This window comes from Salvia hispanica, chromosome 3 (assembly GCF_023119035.1).
Source record: "Salvia hispanica cultivar TCC Black 2014 chromosome 3, UniMelb_Shisp_WGS_1.0, whole genome shotgun sequence".
Lineage (NCBI taxonomy): Eukaryota > Viridiplantae > Streptophyta > Magnoliopsida > Lamiales > Lamiaceae > Salvia > Salvia hispanica.
Window position 1 is genome coordinate 45,107,865 of NC_062967.1, and position 24,046 is coordinate 45,131,910.

The window sequence follows — 24,046 nt, forward strand, 5'->3', positions numbered from 1 at the left end:
TCAATACATTTCAGAAAACAACTAAGTTAGTATACAAACAGTTTTAATTTGATCCAAAATAGACCATTGGGAAAGAATCAGAAAATTCCTAACTTCAAATATTTAAATTGAAAATAAATGATAACTGATCTTTTATTTTCGCACATAAATGGTACATGATCTTTATTTTATATCATTTTTGGTGTTCCATGACAAAAATAACCTAGGTACCAAACATGTGATTTTTTGGTTATGAATGATATTTTTAGAAATTTTAATTAAATAGTTACCAAACATTTTTTTTTCTTCCTTTCTTATTTTTTTCTTCTTCTTTAGTTTCTTCTTCTTTCTTTTTTCTTCATTTTCTTCTTTCGTTTTAGTATTTTATCTTCCTTTCTTCTTTCTTTTAAGTGTTTTATACATACATCTAATTGCATTCATAATATAAATCAAGAACAAAACACCTATTTAAATTTATTATTAAAAGTAATTAAATCAACTGAATATATTTTATTAAATTATTTCATACTCATTTTAGGGTTGAAACACCTAACTAAAAATATTCAACTCTTTATATCATTATGAATTCACAATAATTTTTTAATAAGACTATATTGATTAGTTGTTAATTTAATATAAAATAATACTCTCTCCGTCCCAGTTTAAGAGTCACATTTTGTCATTTAAGTCTGTCACAGTTTTAGAGTCACATTTAGAATCTACCATATTTGGACATAAAATTTAACTTTATTATTCATCAAATTTACACTCAAATGCCATTACTTTCATAAAAATAAAACAAAACAAAATTCTAAACATACAAAAAGTCAAAAGAGTCTCACTTTCCACTATCGCACTTCAATTATTACATACTCCAACAACCACTACTACCTCACTTCATTTATTACACACTCCACCAATTTCTTAAAACTCGTGGCATAACTAAATCTTACTCTTAAACTGAGACGGAAGGAGTAATAATAATATTATTATTATTATTATAATTAAATATAATTATAACTAAGTATATTTGAATGATATTTAAAAATAATTAATTATTAATTTATAACATCAAAATAATAATATTAATATTGATTAATAATAATAGTATAAAGAGTGAGGAGAATGAGAGAAGCTATTATAATATTCCTTCCGTTTTTTAAAAATAGAAACATTTTTGAAACAGCACGGGTAATGCACAATTTGGTAAAGTAGGAGAGAAGGAGAGAAAAAATTGGTAAAGTAAGAGAGAGAGAGAGAGAGAAAAATTGGTAAAGTAAGAGAGCGAGAAAAAAATAATAATAGAATTAATGTTAGTGGATTATAGGGTCCACTTTATTAGTGGTATAAGTAGTAAACAAATTGATGTATATGGGTGTAAAGATTTCCTTAAATAGAAAGTTTAAAAATTGCTATTTTTAAGGAACGGACTAAAATGGAAAGTGTTGCTATTTTTAAAAAATGGAGAAAGTATCACTTTTGGTACTAGTTTTGCGCATGCCAAAACTATCATCTACGACATAAAAGGAAAAATGTATTTGTTTAGAGGGTATTTTGGGATGAAAATCGCACCAAGAACTAAAAATGTGATTTTTAGATACTAAAAACGATAAAATAAAGATAAGGTATCATTTATCCCTTTCAAGTTTGGCACAGAATGTAAAAGAAATTGAGTAAGAAAAGATAGTGAAATGTGAGACTCATTTTTATTAATTTTATTATAAAATATGAGTGAAATAAATTAGTAGAAAGTGAACCGAAACTTTTAATGACAGGCGGATTAAAATGATAAGTCAGGACTCCCAATAGATGGAAGGAGTAATAAAAAACAATAGTAAATGGTGTATCATAGACAATGACGAATCTAGGCGGGATCGGATGGAGTCGACTAATCGACTCCCTCCGACCACACCACCGGCCCGATGAGAAACTCCATTAGTTCCCGTCTTTGAAGTCGCCGTCGGCTCCACGACACTGGCGGATCCAACTAATAACTAGGGGCACAACTGTACCCCAAAATAATTGTCCTTAGGGCATGTTTTGTACGTGGGTTAGGTATGGATTGGGGCATTTAATCTATTCTAAACCTATGTTTTGTACTATGGATAATTTTTGGGAAAGCCCGACGGGCCTATCGAATTTTATCCAAGCCCGGCGTAAACAGTGCCAAATTCCACTGTTATTCTTGGGAAAAAAGTCCACCAAAAATTGTTGGATTATTCACTATTTTAATAGGTTTCCTCTTTACCTTTCAATTTTTTCCCCTCCAATCTCTCTCTCTGCCATCAACGCCTTCAATTTCTTCCACTCCACTCTCTCTCTCTCTGCCATCAACAAACCATATTTGTTCTGTCTCTTGAGCACTCCTCTCCGTCAACATCTATTCCATGAACCTTGGACCTCTATTCCATGGCCGCCGTCGTTCGCCACCTAGCGATAGTGGCGGCCCCGGCGTCGTTTGGTTTCGGACTCTATGCCCTCTGTATTATGCTGGAAAACATTGCAGGGGAGGGATTGGTGGAGTACTTGCTGTAAATCTAGATCCAAATTCATAATAATTTCTGCAATTTAGTCTTCTTGTAGTGGATTTCTGTATGTTTGGGGCATATTTGTTCTTCCGATTTTTGTATTTTGTTTTTTTTTTGTTTTGTCAAATTATGGATGAATTTCTAGGTTTGGTGTCGATGTGGTATCGATTTCTATTTATTCAGATCATGAAACTCTCAATTTTGGAATTAGATTCTTGATTTTGGACTCAAACTCATCTTCAATACATAGATTTTCGATTCTGGAAGTATTCGTCGATTTTTGAGTTGTTGATTACATTCAAAATAATCAATATTTCTGGAAAATTATCCATACTTCAAAACAATACTAACATAAAAACCTAATCCAAATTCTATCCTGCTTTAGGCCCGAAATTTTATCCCAGATTCACTATCATGCTATATTCCAGTCCATGCTACAAAACGAGCCCTTAATATATAGTACTAACTAGGAAGCATTTGACAAAAGTGGTAACTAGTCCACTGGTTTCTGCGTCACTTTTCCACCGATTTGAGCCGAGTTCAACTCCCCCCTTGTCTCATATTCATTTCTTCTTTTTTTCTTCCTATTTAGTAGGTTTATCATTTTAATTTTTATATACTTAATCTGTTTTATATATATTAGCTATGGTTTTTAAATTTGTAGTTTTTGTATGTTCTCTTTTTTTATATATTTTTAAAGTATTAGGTAATTTATATTCCTATTATATGAGTCTAGTTTTTTATCTCATTTATATTTTAATGGGTGAAAGAATATATTTTTCTATTTTCACTTGCATTTTAGGGAATACTATATTCTTTTGTTTTGTGATTATATTATAGTTATTTTTTTAGCGTAATAATACAATATTTTGTTTAATTGTGATATAAAATGAGTGTTATTTGTATTTCAATAAGTGACTTTAAAATTGAACCTTGTTTTAAGATGCTAATTTTAATATATTATGTAGTTATTTATTATAAAATTTGCACTCCAATTCAAAAATGTCTGGATCCGCACTGCCCCACGGTGTGTCGGGGCAGAGAAGATAGCAGATGCGGTGTTTGCGTTGATATAAGTTTGAGCAGAGAAAATAAGGCATTTATTGTTAAATTAGTTATTAGAGTAGTATAAATGTAGTAGTAGTAGTAGTTCATATGAGTAGTATTTTTCAAAAAATAATTGATTCGTAGCTATGGATATACTGATATAGTATCTTATTTCGATGGCATCTAATAAAAATAGATTATTTCAAAATATTTAAAAGGAATAATGTTATGCGAAGTATTAAGAATTTGTTACCTGATTCTAATTGAAAGTTGATAATTAGGACACGTGATTGGATAAAATGATTTTAGCATTAGTTTAACTTTCAACGTTAATAAACTTGTTCATTTTGTCATTTTAAACTAAAAGAGTTCTTATTTTACTTTATCAATTTCAAACTTTGGTAAGTGAAACAAAGAATGAGATGTTGCTCGATAAGAATATTGATTCATAGTCATATGCCATATATTTCGATGAGGTATTTGACCCGAAAAAAAGTTTACGATGACGATATTATCTAAGGTGCATAATTTAATTACTTCGATTGTAATAATAAGGGCAATATATAATAATAACAAATGAAACCACAAAGAAAACTTAATGGGTATAAACACAAGAACAATACTCTTCGGTGCGTCTAACTCCATGAATTTCATTTTCTGATTCTGTCATTGGTCATAGATCATACCCCATCACAGATATAGATACATTGATAATGATGGAGATTTTCAAAAAAATAAGTGGTGTAAAACGTAAATCTGATTAAAATTCAAACAATAAGCTTCCACGTGTCTAGCAGGATGGGCCCCACGGAAAAACATTTGACTGAGCTGAAACCAAGATTGATGGTTCTGGAAGCAGCCACCAATGCACCGAATCTTCTCGAAATCCGCACCTCTTCTGCATATAAATGCTTCTCTGCGACAGAGAAAAAAATCTGAATCTGAAACATCAAAAAGATTGGTAACTGTATATATGTGTTTTCTAGGGTGCGACAAGGTCGAGACGGAGGTGGCGCGGCAGCAGGCCCCGGGATTCTGTCCTTACTGCGGCGGAAAGGTGCAAGCATTCGACCTCATTAGCCGCTGCCGATTTTGTTTTCTTCCCATTGGCTTCAGATTCAAGCGCAAGTACTTCTGCTCCCTCTGCTCCAGACGCCTTGTCTTGTACCATTTTTAGCTCGAAATTGTTTGGGTTCTCTACAATTTTGGATACTGTAGTTTTAGTTTTAGATATACACGTTCTCTATCTATCTTTATTTTAGTGTTTGAGTTTCTTGCGAAATGAGTAATTGTATTTTGTTTGTACATCCATAGATTGTGCTATATTGTTAATCTACTCATAAATTGCTAACAATAGTTAAATTTTCATGTATTTATATTAAAAAATTAGAAAATAGTAAAGTTTATATATTTATAGACAAATTACTTTTTATTTTGTATTTAAAATAAAATTGTGGTAAAATGTCATATCTTGATTCTCTCGTGAATTCTAAGGACATATGCAATGGGGAGAAAGGGGGTGCTACGCCGCTACCAACGTCGCCGTGGGTGGCGCGCTCCATTGCCAGCAAATGGAGCGTTGGGAAAGAGCATAAAAAATAAGGCACATTTACCATTTTTGGCCGTTCACAAAAAATAAAACACATTTATTTGTAGAAAATTTTCAACAAATAATAACCCTACCACTACTATAAATCCTTTATTTAAAGCCACTAAATTAGCAACGCAAAAGTTAGCGTTGTAAATTAATAAAGAAATGTTAAAATTAACGACGCAGTTAAAAGCATTTTAAATTTTTATTTGGGAGCTCAATTAGATATTAAGCGGTCATACCTTTTTCTTCCCTTCACTCCCGCTTTATCTCATTGCTCCCACTCCTATTCAATTTACATTTTTTCAAATTGGGCGAATTCACTTCATTGATCATTACTATATCTTGCAGGTTTGTATAATCAATTTAATCATCTGCATTTCTTGTTCAACATTCAACAATTTGATCGATTAAGGATTATTGAATTAGATAAAGTGATCAAGTGGTGGAATTGTCTAAATCTCTCTTCACCGATGGAATTCTCTCTCTCCCTCTCCCTCTCTGTTTCCGTGAGGATAGATGTTGAAGCTGTCGAGGCAGCTCCTCCGCTCCTCAATGTAAACACTATGTTCATGCCAACAATTTCTCCTTTGATTACTAATTTAATTAAGCCAAATCGCCCTTCAATATCCCAACTCTAATGCTTATGTCCATTCAATTGGATCATCGTTGTTTAGTCCTGTGCTATATCCAATCCAACACGAATCTAGTTATAAATTGTCCAGAATTTGATTACTTATTATATACTCCATATATTGTTTGTAATATACAAGTTTTCTATATGTTTCTTAGGTTTCATTTTGGACTCGATAATTGAACTGAAATATTTTGTTAACATGTTAAACTAATTCCGTCACTCACTTTCAGTTTAGGCAGTCTGAGGGCATTGTTGGTTGAAGGAAGTCATTCGTAGGTTTTGTGATTATAGATTAATTGCTTGAAAATTTTTCATGTTTTCTTATATATTTATGAAGCATTAATACTGAAAAAGTATATTAGATTCTTAAACACCAGATATCTTAATACATCACCAATAATTGTTCGATTTCTCTCTCATAAACTCACAGACTCACACACACACATATTTATAGACTTTCAATACTTTCACTATCATAAATAGAAAGGTTTGATGTTTCCAAGGGACTAATAGATTTTTTGCTATGTTAGCAGAAAATTAGTTGATGTAGGATCTTTTTGTTGGCTCTCACTTGCTATAGGCATCGTGGAACTCCTCATCTACATCAAGTTTGGACACAGTGAAGGAAGTAGGAACTTTACCGATCAAATGTTCATGGTTCAGCTGAATATGAACGCTATTTACTTTTCATACAATTTGTTTTGTGAATTATTTAGCCTATGTTATGTAACTTTTTTTTTGATATAGAAGTAAAATGCTCGAACTAGCTGGGGTAGTGAGCAAATGTTCAGCACAACAAAAAAACAAAGCTCCGCAACAAAACAAACACAAGCAAAGAAGCTAAAGCCAACACACCTCACAAACTCCTAAAAACTTATGTCGGGGGCACCCCGACACACCAAAAGCACAAAGGGAGGGGAGGAACATAAACAAAACACCCAAGCGGCAGCAGAGCCAAAAAAGTCAGCAACAAAGAAAACCCCTATTCTCGCACAACCTCATGAAGAGAAAAACATACCCGTGAGGATACGCTCGCCGATCTCTACCCCAACTAAGAGTATTCTGTATAAAAATTCGACACCGATTGAGGATACAAATTCACTCTTCTTCTTCCTTTAAAGATTTTCGGGTCTTGTCATTCTCTAATATCTTTCAAATTTTCCACCATTTGTCCCGGTGAGAAGGGAAAGTTTGGACTCCACCCACGTAACCAAGTGCCAAGACGCCACACCAACCTTTTTTCCTCGAACTCCCAATTTGGTTTGAATCCTTGGAATGTGATTTTATTCCTGATGTCACAGAAAATGTTACATATAAGTCAAATGTTATAAATGATTTCTGTAAAGGAGTACCAGGTTCAGTTTATATGTGTACACATGGTGGATAATGATTGTTCTCCTATCAGGATATGAGCCAACAAACTCAGTACATGGGTAGATTGCTAAAGATCTACATGGAAATGAATGACAATCAAGCATATGTATGGAGGTGAGATACTGTGTTTGTATTCTAATTAGTGTTTAATCATGGAGTCATTGGTGATGTGGATATCAGGGATATACTCTGTTTTTTTCTAATGTAGTAGTATTAGTTTTGTATGGTCTGCAATTCAAAATCTTTGTGTCACCTTAACTACTGAGAATCATGATGTTTGTTTCAGAAACAAGAAAAAGAACGGTAAAGTTGCACTGCCAGACAAAGTTACTGTTTTTTGATGTGGTGTTGAGGGAATTTACTTTCCAATTCTTCATTTGTAAATACTGATTACTTTTCTAGTTTCATCTAATCTGGACACTTTACATATCCTTTCATTTTCTGAAAGAAACATTGCCATATTTTTACCTGTTGTAGAGTTGTTTGCAAGTTTGGGTCTTGCGAATGGAGAAGCATGCACTTGGTAAATGGAAATGGCACACAAGTCGAAGCAAAAGTTGCTATATCCTACAAGGTTCTCTCCTAACCTTAAACCCTATTATATCTCCCTGAACCCTCTATTCAATACAAACATGAATTATAACTTAGTTATTTTCTGACATGATAGAGCACTATGAACCTGTTTGCGCGAAATGGACAACAGAAAGATGTGCAGTATGTCGATGGGTTGGAGATTGGGACTTAAAAAAAATTATTATTTGTATTAGGTATGTGTCTTATTTGACTCCATTTGTTTCTTTTAACAACGTGCATGTTCGTAAAAAATACTCCTTTAGGTGATGAATACGATGTTAATTTTTCATTGTTACTTTCAGGTGTCAAATTGTTGTTCATCAAGAATGCTTGAAGCAAGAAATGTTAGCGACTTTGCTTCATGGGTCTAAAGAGCACTAGAAACACTTGATTTAGAGAGAGAATGTTGTCTCCGTCCTGTGAAAGGTGTGGATCTTTTTATATGTTTTCCCTTGTTTAGGATTTAGGATAAAATCCTAATATCAGACATACTTGCTGGTTTTTGTATGTTAATATCACATTGTCACTTATATAATGTTTTGCCTGTATTGGCCTTCTTTATGAGGTGGTATTCAACTCCAGTGTAATTACTTTATGGAAAAAATTATGCTAAGTGTTTGGTTAGTAACATTCACCACTTGGTATTGAACTAAATTAGAAACAAAAGTTCATAGAAGGAACGGAACATTAAAATAATTTTGATGTCACAGTCATATGATATTCCTTATTAAAGTTGAGTTTAGGATGCTTTTTGAAAGTGTCTCTAGGCGGTTTTAGGAATGTTTTTTAATAGCATTTCTAAGCATTTAGGGACGCTTTTTTTAAAAGTATCTCTAAGAATTTTGGGGCGATTTTTAAAAAAGCGTCTCCAAATTAATTCACCGACGATTGTTATTTGCGTCCTTAATTTTTTTTGGCACACCAACAATAAGGATGCTTTTTGAAGCGTCGGTGCAATATTTAGAAACAAAAAATTGTGTCCCGAATCAACTAAAAAAGTGTCCTTATTCGTATTTTTTGTTGTAGTGTACACATCATTCCACTAACACTACTTCTCACTTACTTTTACTCTTTCTCTCTTACTTTACCAATTCTACATTAAAATTCGTGCTCTATTTTTTGGGGACAGAGGGAGTATTTCAAATTCAAAATTCTGTGAATAAAACTCTATTTCACCTTCATTTTTATATACTATCTCTAAATGTTCTCTCTAAAATAAATGGATGTGATGCTAAACGGCGATAATATCTTAAAATATTTTATGCAAATGTACACGAAGGTTGCGCCACTAATGCAAAGAGAAATAGAAGATGTACAATTGTTCAACAGAGGTCGGTCGCTACTCCACATATTCTGTGAACTAGGCTGTACATTCTCTAGGACTATGCTTTCCGTCTATTCCAAGATTATTTTGCTGCGTTGAGTGAACAAATGTTCAGTAGATGGTTCCGAATGCACCGTCCGTTAATTCTGCATATTGCAGATGCATTGGTTGCTCTTGACATGTATTTTAACAGTGCTCTATGGAGTTGGACAAGAGGGCATATCAAAGTTGCAGAAATGCACAATAACGATTAGGAAGCTCACATATGACCATATGTTTGACGAATATCTCCATGTTGGTGAATTAAAAGGGCGAGAACGCATGGGTAAATTCTGTCATGGGTCAACTAGGGTTTTCAAGACACTTATATGAGAAGGCCAACCATCCGAGACTCCCAGAGGTTGATGGATATGCACAAGAGGGTTCGCAGATTTCTTGGGATGCTTAACAACATTGATTGCATGCACTGGGAGTAAAAATATTGTCTTGTAACGTGGAGGGGTGCATTCACCAGTGGTTACACGGGCACACATTAGACAATCATGCTTGGTGCAATTTCCGACCAACGTTTGTTGGCATGTTTACTTAAGAGTCGTTGGGATCAAACAACGACTTGAATGATTCCCCTCTATTCAACAACATATGTGCTTGTGTGTGTAGGTAGAGCACTGAAGAGCCGAGCCTGTAGAGTGATGCGTGCGGTGTGATATCTCTCGATCGAACAGGTCTAGAGGATTCGACTAGACTTCAGAGGCTAGAAGATCATGAAACTATCAGACAGGGGAGTCGTTAGGTGCACTCTATTTCTTCAAAACCTCAACCCACTATACTACAACTAGCACATAGATTTAAAGGATCGATCCCACGAGGACGAATGTGTTACGAAACCGCATTTGAGGATGTTTTGGGAAAAAGGGATTGGCTGCTGCCACACAATTTTGTGGGTCGAGAACTTAAAACTACTGGGTCTGAGAGATAATAAAAACTTTACTCTACCTACTGGGTCTAAGAAATGAGAACGTACGGAACATGCATGACTTAGAGAAATGAGATATTTTAAAGTTCTAAGACAACTGGAGTTAACTTAACTAGACGGACTTTCCTAATTTGGACGAACAGAGATAAAGCAAAAAGTGGGGACAAGTTTCCTTAAACTACCAGGGTCTGGAAAAGCATGCAGAAAAATAAAAAGACAATGCAAACAGTACTGACAGGGTCTGGAGGACATGCAGAAAAAGCAAAGTACATATGCAGAAAATACTGACAAAAACAGATATGGTTCTAACTACCAACAACTTCATCTTCTTCGGGAATCAAACGAGATTAGCAGATAAAACAGAGTATTAAACACCATGAAAACAGAGCAAACTTCATATCTAAACTTAAAACGAGAAATTAAAGCCTAAACTAACAGACAGGGCGGATGCAGCTCATAGCTAGCATGGGCAAATGCCCCACCTCAAATTTCATCACATATCTATAAAATATACATTATAAAATTAATTTGTTGTAATTTCTAACTATTTGCCCCTCTTGAAACTCTTAAATTTTATCTATGTATAATTTTGCCCCTCTTTATATAAATTCCTGGCTCCGTCCCTGCTAACAGATCTATGCTACTGGACCTAGAGAATGCAGAAACAGAAAGTAAATAGCCATAATCATGCACAACGTAAACAGCAAACACCAGATACATGAAACTCCAACTCAAATCCATCACGATTCAACAAATCCAGACATCTACATACGCAAATCCACAACCTCCATCAATAAACCAACAGATCTCAGCTCCAAACATCCAACAATCAACAATAACGAAAGCTAAAAGCAAGAAATAAACATCAACTCAGCGAGATCCAACAAAAACCAATATGAACTTCCATAATAAAGAGAAATAGGTTCAAATCCAGTAGATCAAAGCAAGAACTAGAGTTATGAAACTAAAACCAACAAGTACTTGAAACCGAAAGTAAACTAAACAAAGCAAGTAAACATTGTTTCTTCGCCTTCACAAGGCGGTGTTACACAGCGGCAAAACAACGATGAACCACCACGGTAGCCGGAATCACTCCATCTCCAAGTGCACAGCAAGTGAAATGAGAAATTTGAAGTGTGGAACTAAGGAATGGAACAAGAGCTTGAACTAAAAGTGTGTAGAAGTGGTTGTCTTGTTCTTCAAGGTTGAACTCTTTATATATGTGAGGCTCTGATCTTTAGGGTATCCTTCTGGTAATTAGACGCTTTTGCCCTTGAATAAGACTCTTTAAAATAATCTGCTCATGCTCCATTCTGCTCCTGTCGCCAACTTTTAATTCTCCCAGGTCCAAACGACGACATCTGATTTTCACTTCAATTTCATCTCTTTTGCATCTGCCAGGTCAGGTAACAACAACTCCTAGGTCCGGCAGATTTACTACGCACCTGAACTCAGAAACACAGATTAGCGCCCCAAATGCACATAATTTTAACACAAAACCAATACATGAAACGAACCTTATCAAGCACCGACCATAGAGTTCACCGCCAATGGCAACCATTTTAAACTTACAACATGGGTCATTACTTGACAGATGTGATCTATCTACGGTGGCTTATGTTCGTGAAAACGGTCATGTGCCCAACAATTTGAAGAGGAGGTTGTTTGCTCAAAAGCAGAAGAGCATTTCCACATAGGCGGTAAATGAGAGATTAAGAGAAAAAACTACTCCTCCTCTATTTATCTTCTCAACATAAAGAGTATTTAATGAAGTATTACACCTTCTTAAATTTTAAAGAGACATTTTTACCTCTCTTCTATATAAAGAGTACATAAGGTAATTATTTTGTATTATCTCGACAACAATGATCCAAACTGGTATATCTATTTCAGTTTATCTTCTTCTTTTAGAATTATCACTCCTCTGTCCTACTTTAAAAGTCACAAATGAATCTGGCACGAGTTTTATGAAATGAAATAAGATAGTGAAATATTATTCCCATTTTATATACTAGTACCACCGTCCGTGAGATAATGTCTCTTTTTGCTATTACGGGACGTCCGACAATTTAAAGTCATTTAAAGTCTCATTTACCTTTTTCAATTATAAAGAAATAGATTCCACCATTCATCTAAATTTAATTTTTGAGGTCCACCTTCAACTAAAGATCACAATTCATTTCTCCACCTTTTTCCATTATAAAAAGTGGGATCCACCTTCCACTAAATTCATTTCTCCATTTTTTAAAAGCTATATTTAATTTTTGGTGAAATTTATAACGAATGGCAATTTAAAAGAACACAGATTAATGCCATTAATTTGCATCGGGCTTAAATAGGTTAAGGAAGAGAGTAGAGAGAAGTTGTTTGCATAACTTAACGGCGGGGAAGAGAAGTCAAGTAAGAATGAGGCCTCAAATAGTGTTGTTTGGAGACTCCATTACGCAGCAATCTTTCAGATCAGGGGGTTGGGGTGCTTCTGTCGCTGATACATACTCAAGAAAGGTTCAATCTTTCTACTGTTCGTCTATTTATATTGATACATATAAACTGTTTGATGAATTGCCCCTTTGAAAACAACAGGTTGATGTAGTCCTTCGCGGCTATAGCGGCTATAACACTAGGTGGGCTCTCTTCTTGTTGAATCACCTCTTCCCTCTGGTAAATGTTCATTCTTGAAAACTTTTTTTTTTCTTTAATCGATATTGCCTTCATTTGATTTTTTGTTAGGTTATTCGATCTGTTTCTTGATCGCCTTTTAGCATCAGCTGAATGGTTTTGTTGAATGATTGTTAGCTTCTATACATAATTTATCGTGAAGAATTGCAGATTAGGTTCTAGCTATACTGCCTTTATATCTTACTTGAATGTGGCTCTAATATGAATCCTTTTCTCCATCATTCGATATTTTTTGGGTGGAATTCAACAGATTAATCGAAAGATCCGTGTTCGAAATAGCTTAAACTTAGAAATATTATGTTTGCAAGTGACTGCAGTTGGAGCTGGCTCTCATATTGTCTTGCACTTTGTTGAATCGTTGATATATTTTCTGTAATGACACGTAGGTATCTGAAGCGCCTTCTCCTGCTGCGGTTACTATTTTTTTCGGGGCTAATGATGCTGCTCTTCTGGAGGGCACTGGAAAAAGGCAGCATGTACCTTTGGAAGAATACAAGGAAAACTTGAGAAAAATAGTTCAGCACATCAGGGTATTTTTCCTACCTTCTGTGCTTTGTATTGGCAACCTCCTGTTTAGATAGAATTTCATGAAATGATTCCATTGGAAGTCAAATACAATGAAGAGTATCAATATCTTACTGAACTAAGATTCACATAGAGAACTGATTGTACAACTCTTCAGTGATTCCACAAGTGTTAGACTGGTCCAATCATCTTTTGCTATAGCATTTTAAATGGTTTTAGATTAAATTTGCAGAATTGTTCCCCCAAAACGCTTGTTGTGCTTATAACTCCACCTCCTATTGATCTGGATGGTCGTCGAGAATATGCCAGGTATAACTATTTTTTGGCTTGTTAGTGCTTTTTGTCTCAATTTAGGTATATATATGTTTGATCTTACAAGGGTTATCCTTTTACTTGTATGTGAAATTAGGTCCATGTATGGTGATAAGGCGTCGAAAGTGGCTGATAGGACAAATGAAGTAGCTGGGACATATGCCGAGCAGTGTGTTGCTATAGCCAAAGAACTTGGTCTTCCTTCAATCAATCTATGGTCCAAGATGCAAGAAACCAATGGTTGGCAGAGAACATTCTTGAGGTTAGTTATCGAATCAATTCCATTTAGAGCACGTTAATCTAATACTCAAAAACTGTATATTATGTTCTTACAACAAGCTGGGGATTCTCTGAGTGAGAATGTGAAGCTACTGTATGTTGTTGAACTCACATCTAGGTGAACTTATATGTACACAGTGACGGTCTGCACTTGACACCGGAAGGAAATGCAGTTGTTTTTGGGGAACTGGTCAAGATTCTTGATGAAGCAGGCTTCTCAGACCTGCCATATGATTTCCCCCAACATTCAGAAATTGATGAAGAAAACCCTGCAAGTTCCTTCGCTCAGGTGTGCGTCGCGTGATGATTTAGTCTTGCTCGTTGCAGCAAATTTGAATTTTTTTTTATTATAACGAATACACAGATTTACTGTTGTACACCATCACAATATTTCAGCCCAGTAAATTCCTTTTTGCTCCTCTCTCAGTAAATTTGGGAGGCCTATTAATGCTTGATGAGAACAGATTTTGTAAAGTTTGAAGGAATTATTTACAAACAATGGGTAATCAATAAATATATCACTATTTTATTGTTGTATAGTCACTTGATGCTGAAGCAGGTGCCAAAGGAATCGCAGACCTGGCTACCACAAACTGAAGGCTGCCGGTATTTGCCACTACCGGAAAACGTTTCACCAACACTCTGATTCATCATCTCCCATACTCTACTTGTTTACTTGAAACCTTTTGTGCATCTCATCATACTTCAACTCTATGTATATTCTGGCACTCGGAACCATCACTGCCGTACGACATAGAGTGAAGAGCAAGAGGAGCATGGTGACAGCAAAGGCAACTTGCTCGACCCAATATGAACGGAACACAGCATAATAATATGAGCTACTATGTTCAACAAAATTTCATAATTCTCCATGGATCTCAAAGATGTCATGAAATTACTCATAGCAGTCAACATCAAGTCTAGACATATCAACTAAGTTATAGAAATCACTTAAAATTTTTCATTCTATCAAGTTATATGCTTTCTTGTCCCATAAAAGTATGCACTTTTAATTGGGCATAGATTTTAATGCACAATAGTAAAGCAAGAGAGAGATGAAAAGAAAAAATAATTAAAAAATACTGTTATTGGAGAATGAGTCTCATCTTAGAGATAAGAGTTTTCAAAAGTTGAAATGGCACACTCTTGTGTGACTGATTAAAATGAAAAGAATGCATACTCTTGTGGGATGGATTATAAGGAAAAAAAAATGCATGTTCTTGTGGGACGGGAATGGGAATGAACAATTATTTTTGTTTGCCTTTAAATTTGCCTTCTTCTCTTGGAGCTTGTTACTCCCTCCGTTCCAAGATAAGTGGCTTGTATTCCTTTCTGGGGTGTCCCACTATAAGTGACCTATTTCCATTTTTAGCAAAAAGTCATATCTCTTACTTTATTCTCCACCTACTTTATTCTCTCTTCTCTCCTCTACTTTTCCCTCTCTCATACTTTACTCTCTTCACTTTAACTTATTTAAATATCATTCCTTAAATCTCGTGCCCAAAAGAAGTAAGTCACTTATATTGGGACGGAGGGAGTACTTCTTAAGAAAGTATAATTACCTTTTTAAGAATATAAATAAGAAATATACCTTCTCAAATTTACTTTTCCCTTTAGAGATTTTTCCCTTTAGAGATGTTCTTACAGTTATGTGAGAAATCCTATATGAATATTAAAAGTTTTTAATGATCAAAATAACAGTAGATTATGATCAATACAAAAATTACCAATTTATTAATTAATAGATTAAATTATCATAATTATAAAAAATTTAGAGTTTTACTGTAGTACTCCTTCCGTTTGCGATTAGGAGTTCTGTTTTTCATTTTCATCTATCCAGGAAGAGAATACCAGTTCATATTTAGGCCCCACATTCCACTCACATTTTATACAAATGAGACTCACACACTATTAACTTTTTTTCATTTTTTTCTTAATATATTAATATAAGCATAATTTAGTAGGTGTACCCAAATCTCTTGGGTTTTCGGCTACTCAGAAATTTTACTAGCTTTAGATATCTAGCTTGTGAATCCGCTGCCATGAAAACTGTGCATACTTTCACACTCGATTATCCAATTTCCTTGATCATAAGGTTTACTATTGAAACCGTGGAAAAAAGGATCGATATTGGTATGGAACGGGTGATTGAGAGGTGGTGAAAATCTTGATAAGATGATGAGATCGAAGTTGTCTCCGTAGAAAATCATGGTCTATCTCTTCAACTTTGGAGTGAATTAGTGGTATGGGAGGGGCGTTTTGAATATTTCTGAACCTGGTGCAATACTGATGTTAAATTTGCAATTACATCTCAAGTAAAACGTGTTAAATGTGATAGGGTTGATCTGGACCGTTGAACGATTTTATGTGTATAAGGAGTAATTCTTTTGGTAAAGCAAAAAAGTTCAGCAACCATACTCAAATAAAAGACGTGGCTAATTTTTATCTTTAAATTTAGTCTAACTCAAATAAATACTCCATCGTAAGTGAGTCCAAAATCTAAAGAAATTTGGAGTTTAAGTAAGACTTGGACTAGAAGAGTCGACCAGTCACTATTCAAAAGGAACAAGAAGGGAAGAAATTTCGGAGGCAACGTAGATGACGACTTGTGTAAATATGACCAAGACTTGATACTCCATCACAATCTAATTTACTCAGCAAAATCAAACAAAGAATTAGCATGGCTTCATCTTCATCGGATTGCTCCCAGTTATTCGAGGAGGTGCAAAACAAACTTGATTCAACTATGCCATGGATAGGATTGTATGTTGCAGCTGCTACTGCCTTGTGCACTCTTGCTATGGCGGCTGATGCTTTCATTGGACTTAGAAGCAAAAGGTATTGGCTCCCCTCAAAATGTTTCTCTCTCAACGCTTTCTCCTTGACAATATTAGCCGTCACCATGAAGCTTCCTGTAGATCTTACAAGCACTGATATTAGCTCCATGGATCAATATGCTCGGATAAGCAGCCTTCTTTTCATGTCTACTTGTATGAATAACTTCATCATATCTTTGGGATCCATGGAGAATAATGAAATTGTACTAAACATAGCAGCTTTAGGCGTCCTAGTCATCACTATCACGGTAAATATATGCATTCATATTGTTCAAATGCATCCATTCACTTCAGGTGTATTCTATATGTTGCTCCCACAGATAGCCTCTCTTGTCATCATGCTCTTCTTCCTTGTAATGTCATGTTGTATGTCCTTGATGCTTCCAACCGCCAGAAGATACCTGGAATTGAAGTATAATGAGATGCACAAATTGGTTTCAAATAGACAACTTGATGGGAGTACTGATGAAGTTGGAATGTTGGTGAAAAGGTATTGGGTGATGGCAGTAACCAGCGACCCACAGTTTGTGTTGGCAAGATCTGCCATTTCTTCTATTTCAGCTCTCTTATGTATTTTAATAACCCTACTCTCCATCCAAGTTAAACTTTTGACTTCTCTCCAATTATCCAATTCTACTGTGATCTATTATTGTGTACATAACACTTCAAGCTATAGCTGGTCCATTGAGTGGATTCTTAAGATTCAATTTCTTGGAGTGTTTGTTGCAAGTATAGCTCCTATATCCAGATGCTTCACTGCTTTGACCATCAAGGTCGCTCAGACGGAACAGAAGAGCTTCAGAGATGAACTCAAGGTTGACAAGTACTGGACTTCGAAGCTTGTAGAGTGGAGGGATACATCACTTCCATTTCAAGTTCCAAACCGCCTCTGCAAGAAGCTGTTTTGTGATCTATTAAGATTTGTTCTAAATTTCTGCATTGTATTTCAGATTCTCTTCGTGTTAGCTGGAAAACTACTTTTATTCCTCTTTGCTATATATGGGAGAGGATTTTATTCGGTTTTCTGCAAGAATTCTATAGTGGGAGGATCTCAAGGTTCAAGGGATGGAGCACAACTGGATTTTAGCCAATATGCTCTTCTAATTGAAGGTGAGCCAAAATTTCCTGGTTACATCATCAAGAACATATGCAATGAGGCTGATAGGCTAATAAAGAAAGGTGAAGAAAATCAATCCACGAATCTGATCCGACTTCTGAAAGCATCTTCAAACTTCAATGGGGTGGGACTGTTTGACAGCAACCGAGTTCCAAGCTTACATTCTCAAGAACCTCCAAACTGTTGGTCTCTACCCATCGTGACTTTAACTACTATTACAGTTGCACTTACCAACATTGCAGATGATAAGGCTAACCAGTTATTGACTAGTGTTAGAGAGGGCTTGTCCATCGTGAAAATCATTGAGGGAACTCTAGATGGAAATGGGGAGTTGGAAAGCATCAGAAAAGCTGCAGATGTGGTTTGGGTTGGAGTTGAAGTATATAGAAAATGGGATTATAAAGATCTTGACAGCACGAGCTTCAGAGGTGCAACGCACAGGGAAACGCTGAAAAACCTCTCCATTGTTGCAGAAAAGATTGTGACAGAATTCATGGCTCAAACAAGAGATGTTCTGATGCAGAGCCCTCTAAACTGGCCTGTTAGAGTTATAGCTGCTAACTCAATGTACAGAATTGCTAAAACGATCTTGTTATGGATGACAAATGGCGAGCACCAAAGTGATGACGAGCTACTTGAGGGTATATCCATCACCATCTCGGATATAATAGCAGCGTGCCTCACCAATCTAGTGCAGGTCATAACACTCAAGTGTCATATACATGACATCAGAGAAAGGCATGAGAGTGTGAGACGAGCATTGGTTCTTTTTGGTGAGAGTAAAGAGATTATTGAAATTCTACGACAGCGTGAGGTTCCGAGATTCGATGTGGTGAAAGTTGCTACTATTGATGACTGGAGGGCGTCCATGGCGCTGGATATTGAAAGCCCTCCGGAATCAAGTGACGACGCAACAATAGTGGGGTAGTAATTTTAATATTGTTTACATAGCTAATATCTATGTTTCTCGATCGTATTTGGATGTCAATTACTACAAAATATGACTTTTAAGAAGCGTGATTATAACTTTTATATGTGTCGATTTGGTTAGTGCATTTGGTTGTGTTGCAAAATACTGTTATTATCAAGCGTGCAAATTATAACTTAAACCATAATTGAGTCGACCATTTTCTCTCCATATTTCTCCCAGTTCTCATTCTTCACTTTCACCATTCTAGTTCAAAGCCTATTTGAACCATTCATACATCCATTCCATTCCATTCCTTGCTTGGCAAATTTTTTTCTTACGAATCACCATTCCATTTAAAATGACCATTCCACATTCCACATGGGAATAGTCATTCCATCCATTTAGCTAAGGAATGGCCATTCCATTCTCATTTTCCTTTTCTTTTTAGTTTAAATTTTAAATAAACTCTACTACATATTATATTATATTTAAGTTTAATATCACTCAATTTAATAATTTTTAAATTTAATAATAAAATTAAAATTTTAGAATTATTAATTATTAAAAAAAATCCATCCTACACACACTACACACACTTCATACACTATGTACAAACTACACACACCACACACACTACACAATTCCATTCCATTTGAATTCCTTACATTCACCAAGCACAAGAATGGTCCTCATTTCATTCTCATCTCCATTCCATCCCTCCTTATTCCATTCTATTTTATACCAACAAGCCTCTAAAGCTAATTGGCCATAATGTAGCTAGCCATAAATAACATTTCAGTAAATATAAGTATTTTTAGATATTAATAATTTAATTGTCTCATTTAATGCTTAAGTCAATTGACAATATAGGCTACTTGGTAAGGTAGAATGAGATGGAAAAATGGATTGACATTCCTATCTTTATTCCATTCCTTTGCTTGATATTTTATTTCCTTAGGATTGATCTTTCCATGGAATAGCATTAGATAAGGGATGACCATTCATCCCCCCCTCCCCAACACCAAAACACACACGCACGTCAACACATCACACACAGCACCAACAACACACACACACGCACAAACACCACGTATACACACACCCCACCACATATATACACACACATCTACACATACATACACCACAAGCACACGCTCATAAGTGTATAGTACAAATTTATATGATCCAAAATATTGACAAAATTTTTAATAGAATCAACATATTAATTATTTATATTTTATTTCATTCCATTACTATATTATTTGTAGTTAATAAGCATATGAATGAAATCAATTAAGGAATTACAATTCCATCCCATTTGTAAATCTTACATTCACTAAGCACATGAATGGAATGGAATTCCCATTCCATTTTCCATTTTTATTCCATTCTCATCTCCATTCTATTCCCTCCTCATTCAATTCCATCATACCAGGCCTTCTTGGTTTGGTGGAATGGAATGGGGAATAAAATGGATTCCTACCTCCATTCCATTCATTTGCTTGGTATTTTTATTCCTAAAGAATCATCATTCCATTTGGCATCACCATTCCATTCCACACGGGAATAGTCATCCATTCCATTTAGCTAAGGAATGACCATTCCATTCCATTTTCTCTTTTCTTTTTATTTTAGAGTTTAATTAGTACATATTTAAATTTAATATCACTCAATTTTATAATTTTAAAATTATACTCTCTCCGTCCCACATAATTTTACTCACTTTGACCCGACACGGGTTTTAAGAAATGTAATGGAAAGTGAGTTGAAAAAGTTGGTGGGATGTGAGTCCTACTTTTAAAATATTAGTTTTATAATAAAATGTGAGTAGGAATGAGTTAGTGGAATATGGGGTCCACTGCCAAAAATGGTAAAAGTGAAATGTGTAAAATTATGTGGGACGGAGGGAGTATAATAAAACTAAAATTTTAGAATTTTTATTTATTAATAAAATTCCACACTACACACATTGCACACTACATACACATAATTTACACGCACTACTTAATTCCATTCAATTTTTTCTTACATTAACCAAGCACAAAAATGGAATGAAATAACCATTCCATTCCCATCCTCGTTCCATTCTCATATCCATTCCATTCCCTTCTTATTCTATTCCATCATACCAAGAAGCTTATGGCGAAATGAAATGAGGGAATGGAATGACGTTCCTACCTCCATTCCATTCCCTTGCTTGGTATATTTCTCATTAGGAATCACCATTCCATTCCACATGGAACTATCTATTCTTTCCATTAGCTAAGGAATGGCCATTTCATTCCATTTCTCTCTCTCTCTCACACACACACACAAACATGCGCGCGCGCGCACACACACGCACACATACCACCACATATATACACACACATCAACACATACAAACACGACATATGCACACACTCATTTACGTGTATAGTACGAAATAATATGATCCAAAATATTTGGAATAAATATTTTTAAATAGATATTTTTTTGGTAGAATCAATATTATTAATTAAACATATTTCATTTCATTCCATTTCTTATACTTCCTCCGTCCGCCATTAAATGTCCCATTTTTCCTTTTTCATCCGCCGCCATTAAATGTTCTATTTCACTTTTACTATATTTGGTTAGTGGACCCTACATTCCACTAACTCATTCACTCACATTTTATTATAAAACCAATACTCCCACCGTCCGCGATAGGAGTCCAATTTTTTCATTTTAGTCTGTCTGCTAATAGGGAGTCCCGGTTCACTTTTACCATAAATGGTAATAGGGTGTCACCTTCCACTAACTCATTTCACTCACATTTCATTTAAAACTAATATATACAAGTGATACCCCTATTTCACTAACTTTTTTCACCCACTTTTTTTTACATTTCTTAAAATCTGTGCCATCAATAAATGAGACTCTTAATGACGGATATAAAAGTAGACCCCACATTCCACAAACTTTTTCTACCCACTTTACTTTATAAAGTCAAACAATTTCTTAAAATTCGTACCAGTCAAATATGAAACATTTAATCATGGACGGAGGAAGTATTATTTGTAATTATCAAGTATAGGAATAGGATCGATCAATGAATAACAATTTTATTCCCTTTATATTCCTTGCACTTACCAAGCACAAGAATGGAACCATCTCCGTTACATTCCATTCCCTCCTTATTCCATTCCACCATACCAAGAAGGCACGGTCAGTTTTATTTGCACAAGAAAAAGAATGAATAGGCAAATTCTATTGAGCAAATGTTTTTCTTCACGTTTTGTATATTATATGATATGATGTGGAAAATATTTTAATAAGTATGATTAATAGAAAAACGTATGTGGAATGCTCTCCCCTCGTCGGGCCATGCCCTGCCCCAGGCGCCTAACCTCTCTCCTTGCTGAGGCGCCAGTCGCCGGGAGGAGTGGTGCGTCCCGGGTTTTTTCCATCGTAGATGCTCCTAGAAACTGTGCATTAATTGGTCCCATGCTTTGCTAATAATTAATGCCCCTTCAAAACTTGTACCAATGCTTCTGATGCATTGAGCTACTCTTCGACAGTAACACACATTTTCCTACCAACTATAATTGTCACGAAAACATTTTCTTACAAAAAGTTATATTGGCCCTTAGCTAAATCCTTCGATTAAAACGAGCAATCTTTAATAAGACACGAGACCAGAAAAATAATGGACAAAGAAACAGCCACTGCAGTTAGGGATGTTAAAGCAATCCGTAACTCGTGGACTGACCCGAATTGCCCGCTAAATTTTAGGATTAGAGTTTGGCTCCTAATTCGATATTTTATTGATTATTTTTATATATAGACAAATAAAAATAAATAACTTTCGATTTATATTCGACATATAAATTATGTATTAAACTTTTATTAATATAATACTCCCTCCGTCCCAAAAAAGTTGAGTCATATTCCTTTTTAGTCCGTCTCAACAAAATTGAGTCATTTCATTTTTTAACAAAAGACAAAACATTTAATCACTTTTTTTTTATTCCATCATTTACTTTACTTTCTCTTATATTTCCTACTTTTTTCATCTCTCCTATTTATTTTATATAAATTCTTAACCTCCGTGCTCAAAAGTTTTGTCTCAACTTTTATGGGACGAAGGGAGTAATAGATAGATAAATTAGAAACTTTAAATTTACTAAAAAATGTGTGAAACATGCTTTAAATCTTCTTATGTTTATGTTTTATTTTGCACAAATTTTAAATATTAGTATTTGATCACGTTTATGTTTGAGTTTAAGCATATATTACAAATTTATCATAATTAAACGGTTTACATTTTATCAATGTAACTATTTTTCATCATTATTTATAAATAAATAATCCGCTCGGCTAGCCCGAAACCCGACCTTTCAGGGTTAGTTGAACTTTTATAACTAGAAAAAACCACAACATGATTAGCTTCCACCCGATTGACCCGCATCCCGAGCAAGATTGGCCCGAAACCCGCATTCTTACCGGCAGCCACTCAAAACATTGTGTTTCACGACTGACTCTTCTTTGCTTTTCGATCTCAAAATAAAATAGCGGCCTACACACTGTGCAGCAACATACATTTTACTTAAATTGATTCAAGTATTTTCGTTGGGATATTTATATAAAGAATAAATCTATTTAAGCATCTTCATTGGGATAATTATATAAAGGATAGGGTTGTGATGAATTGGTAAGTTCTTAAGTTGCTAACTTGCTAATTCATCAATGCAGTTTATTAAAAATGTCAACACATAATTTTGTTGAACTTCAATATAATGGGTTGATATTATGTGTTGATAATTTAATGTCACCGTGTTGACATTTTTAATACACTGCATTGATGAGTTAGCAGAGTTAGCAACTTAAAAGGAAAAATCTACGTGATCGTATTATATTGGGATATTGGCACCTAAACTTTCAAAGGGTTTTTACTCAAAATTTTAAAATTGATAAATAATATCATAAATTTTACCATTTGTTATCCTCTCACTATTTTTGGCCCACTAAAGAATTAAAGGAGTCCAACAAGAGTTAATACACAAACGCACTTCAAATCAGATATTAGAAAAAAGGGGCTCCTCGATTTTAACCACCGATCAATCTCTCTTGATTTCACTTCGTCCAGCCACGGCATCGCCGGCGTGCGCGAGACCAGCTAAGTCATCACTTCCATCTTGTGCTCGATTTAGGATTATTTCTTTTGTGGATATCGCAAAAAGGACTACACTACTTGTTCAGGTTTTTCGCATGTTTCTGAGAGAAGGTAACACGAGTTGGTTTGTTAGCATAATTGATTGATAAGCATGTGATCTTCTAAGTCTTGACATGAATGTATGCAATGTTTTAAAAGTCGGATAGGTGGACGAACCGGCG

At 34.9% G+C, this 24,046-nt stretch overlaps 4 protein-coding genes across 7 annotated transcripts; all 4 read left to right on the plus strand.

The window, feature by feature from the left end:
- Positions 1 to 4,484: 4,484 nt before the first annotated feature.
- Positions 4,485 to 4,859, plus strand: LOC125216895. Its single transcript, XM_048118682.1, has one exon. The coding sequence runs from the start codon at positions 4,528 to 4,530 to the stop codon at positions 4,729 to 4,731; it is 204 nt and encodes a 67-aa protein (XP_047974639.1). The 5' UTR covers positions 4,485 to 4,527; the 3' UTR covers positions 4,732 to 4,859.
- Positions 4,860 to 5,412: 553 nt separating this feature from the next.
- On the plus strand, positions 5,413 to 8,300 carry LOC125216443. Of its 4 annotated transcripts, none has more exons than XM_048118154.1 (6): positions 5,413 to 5,496; positions 5,575 to 5,702; positions 7,188 to 7,270; positions 7,634 to 7,730; positions 7,824 to 7,923; positions 8,032 to 8,300. In XM_048118154.1, the coding sequence occupies exons 2-5, from the start codon at positions 5,619 to 5,621 to the stop codon at positions 7,899 to 7,901; spliced, it is 342 nt and encodes a 113-aa protein (XP_047974111.1). In that variant the 5' UTR covers positions 5,413 to 5,496; positions 5,575 to 5,618; the 3' UTR covers positions 7,902 to 7,923; positions 8,032 to 8,300. The 4 variants fall into 4 exon arrangements, 2 of the variants coding, with proteins under 2 accessions (XP_047974111.1, XP_047974110.1); XR_007175415.1 differs by lacking the exon at positions 5,413 to 5,496 and adding an exon at positions 6,316 to 6,410 and having other exon boundaries at positions 5,500 to 5,702; XM_048118153.1 differs by lacking the exon at positions 5,413 to 5,496 and having other exon boundaries at positions 5,500 to 5,702.
- Positions 8,301 to 12,334: 4,034 nt separating this feature from the next.
- On the plus strand, positions 12,335 to 14,348 carry LOC125212342 (GDSL esterase/lipase At5g62930). Its single transcript, XM_048112477.1, has 6 exons — positions 12,335 to 12,534; positions 12,613 to 12,690; positions 13,095 to 13,238; positions 13,466 to 13,542; positions 13,643 to 13,807; positions 13,963 to 14,348. Exons 1-6 carry the CDS (start codon positions 12,436 to 12,438, stop codon positions 14,126 to 14,128), a joined length of 729 nt encoding a protein of 242 aa, XP_047968434.1. The 5' UTR covers positions 12,335 to 12,435; the 3' UTR covers positions 14,129 to 14,348.
- A 2,156-nt stretch (positions 14,349 to 16,504) lies between these two features.
- LOC125210303 lies at positions 16,505 to 18,706 on the plus strand. Its single transcript, XM_048109860.1, has one exon. It carries the CDS (start codon positions 16,505 to 16,507, stop codon positions 18,704 to 18,706), a length of 2,202 nt encoding a protein of 733 aa, XP_047965817.1.
- The last annotated feature ends 5,340 nt before the right edge of the window (positions 18,707 to 24,046 follow it).

Excerpts from the sequence above, each read along its gene's own strand:
- LOC125216895 (XM_048118682.1), top strand. The coding sequence starts at position 4,528 with ATGTGTTTTCTAGGGTGCGACAAGGTCGAGACGGAGGTGGCGCGGCAG.
- LOC125216443 (XM_048118154.1), top strand. The coding sequence starts at position 5,619 with ATGGAATTCTCTCTCTCCCTCTCCCTCTCTGTTTCCGTGAGGATAGAT. Across the intron at positions 7,271-7,633 it reads AATCAAGCATATGTATGGAG|AGTTGTTTGCAAGTTTGGGT; the intron begins GTGAGATACTGT and ends TACCTGTTGTAG. Across the intron at positions 7,731-7,823 it reads AAGTTGCTATATCCTACAAG|AGCACTATGAACCTGTTTGC; the intron begins GTTCTCTCCTAA and ends CTGACATGATAG.
- LOC125212342 (XM_048112477.1), top strand. The coding sequence starts at position 12,436 with ATGAGGCCTCAAATAGTGTTGTTTGGAGACTCCATTACGCAGCAATCT. Across the intron at positions 13,239-13,465 it reads AAATAGTTCAGCACATCAGG|AATTGTTCCCCCAAAACGCT; the intron begins GTATTTTTCCTA and ends TTAAATTTGCAG. Across the intron at positions 13,808-13,962 it reads TGGCAGAGAACATTCTTGAG|TGACGGTCTGCACTTGACAC; the intron begins GTTAGTTATCGA and ends ATATGTACACAG.
- LOC125210303 (XM_048109860.1), top strand. The coding sequence starts at position 16,505 with ATGGCTTCATCTTCATCGGATTGCTCCCAGTTATTCGAGGAGGTGCAA.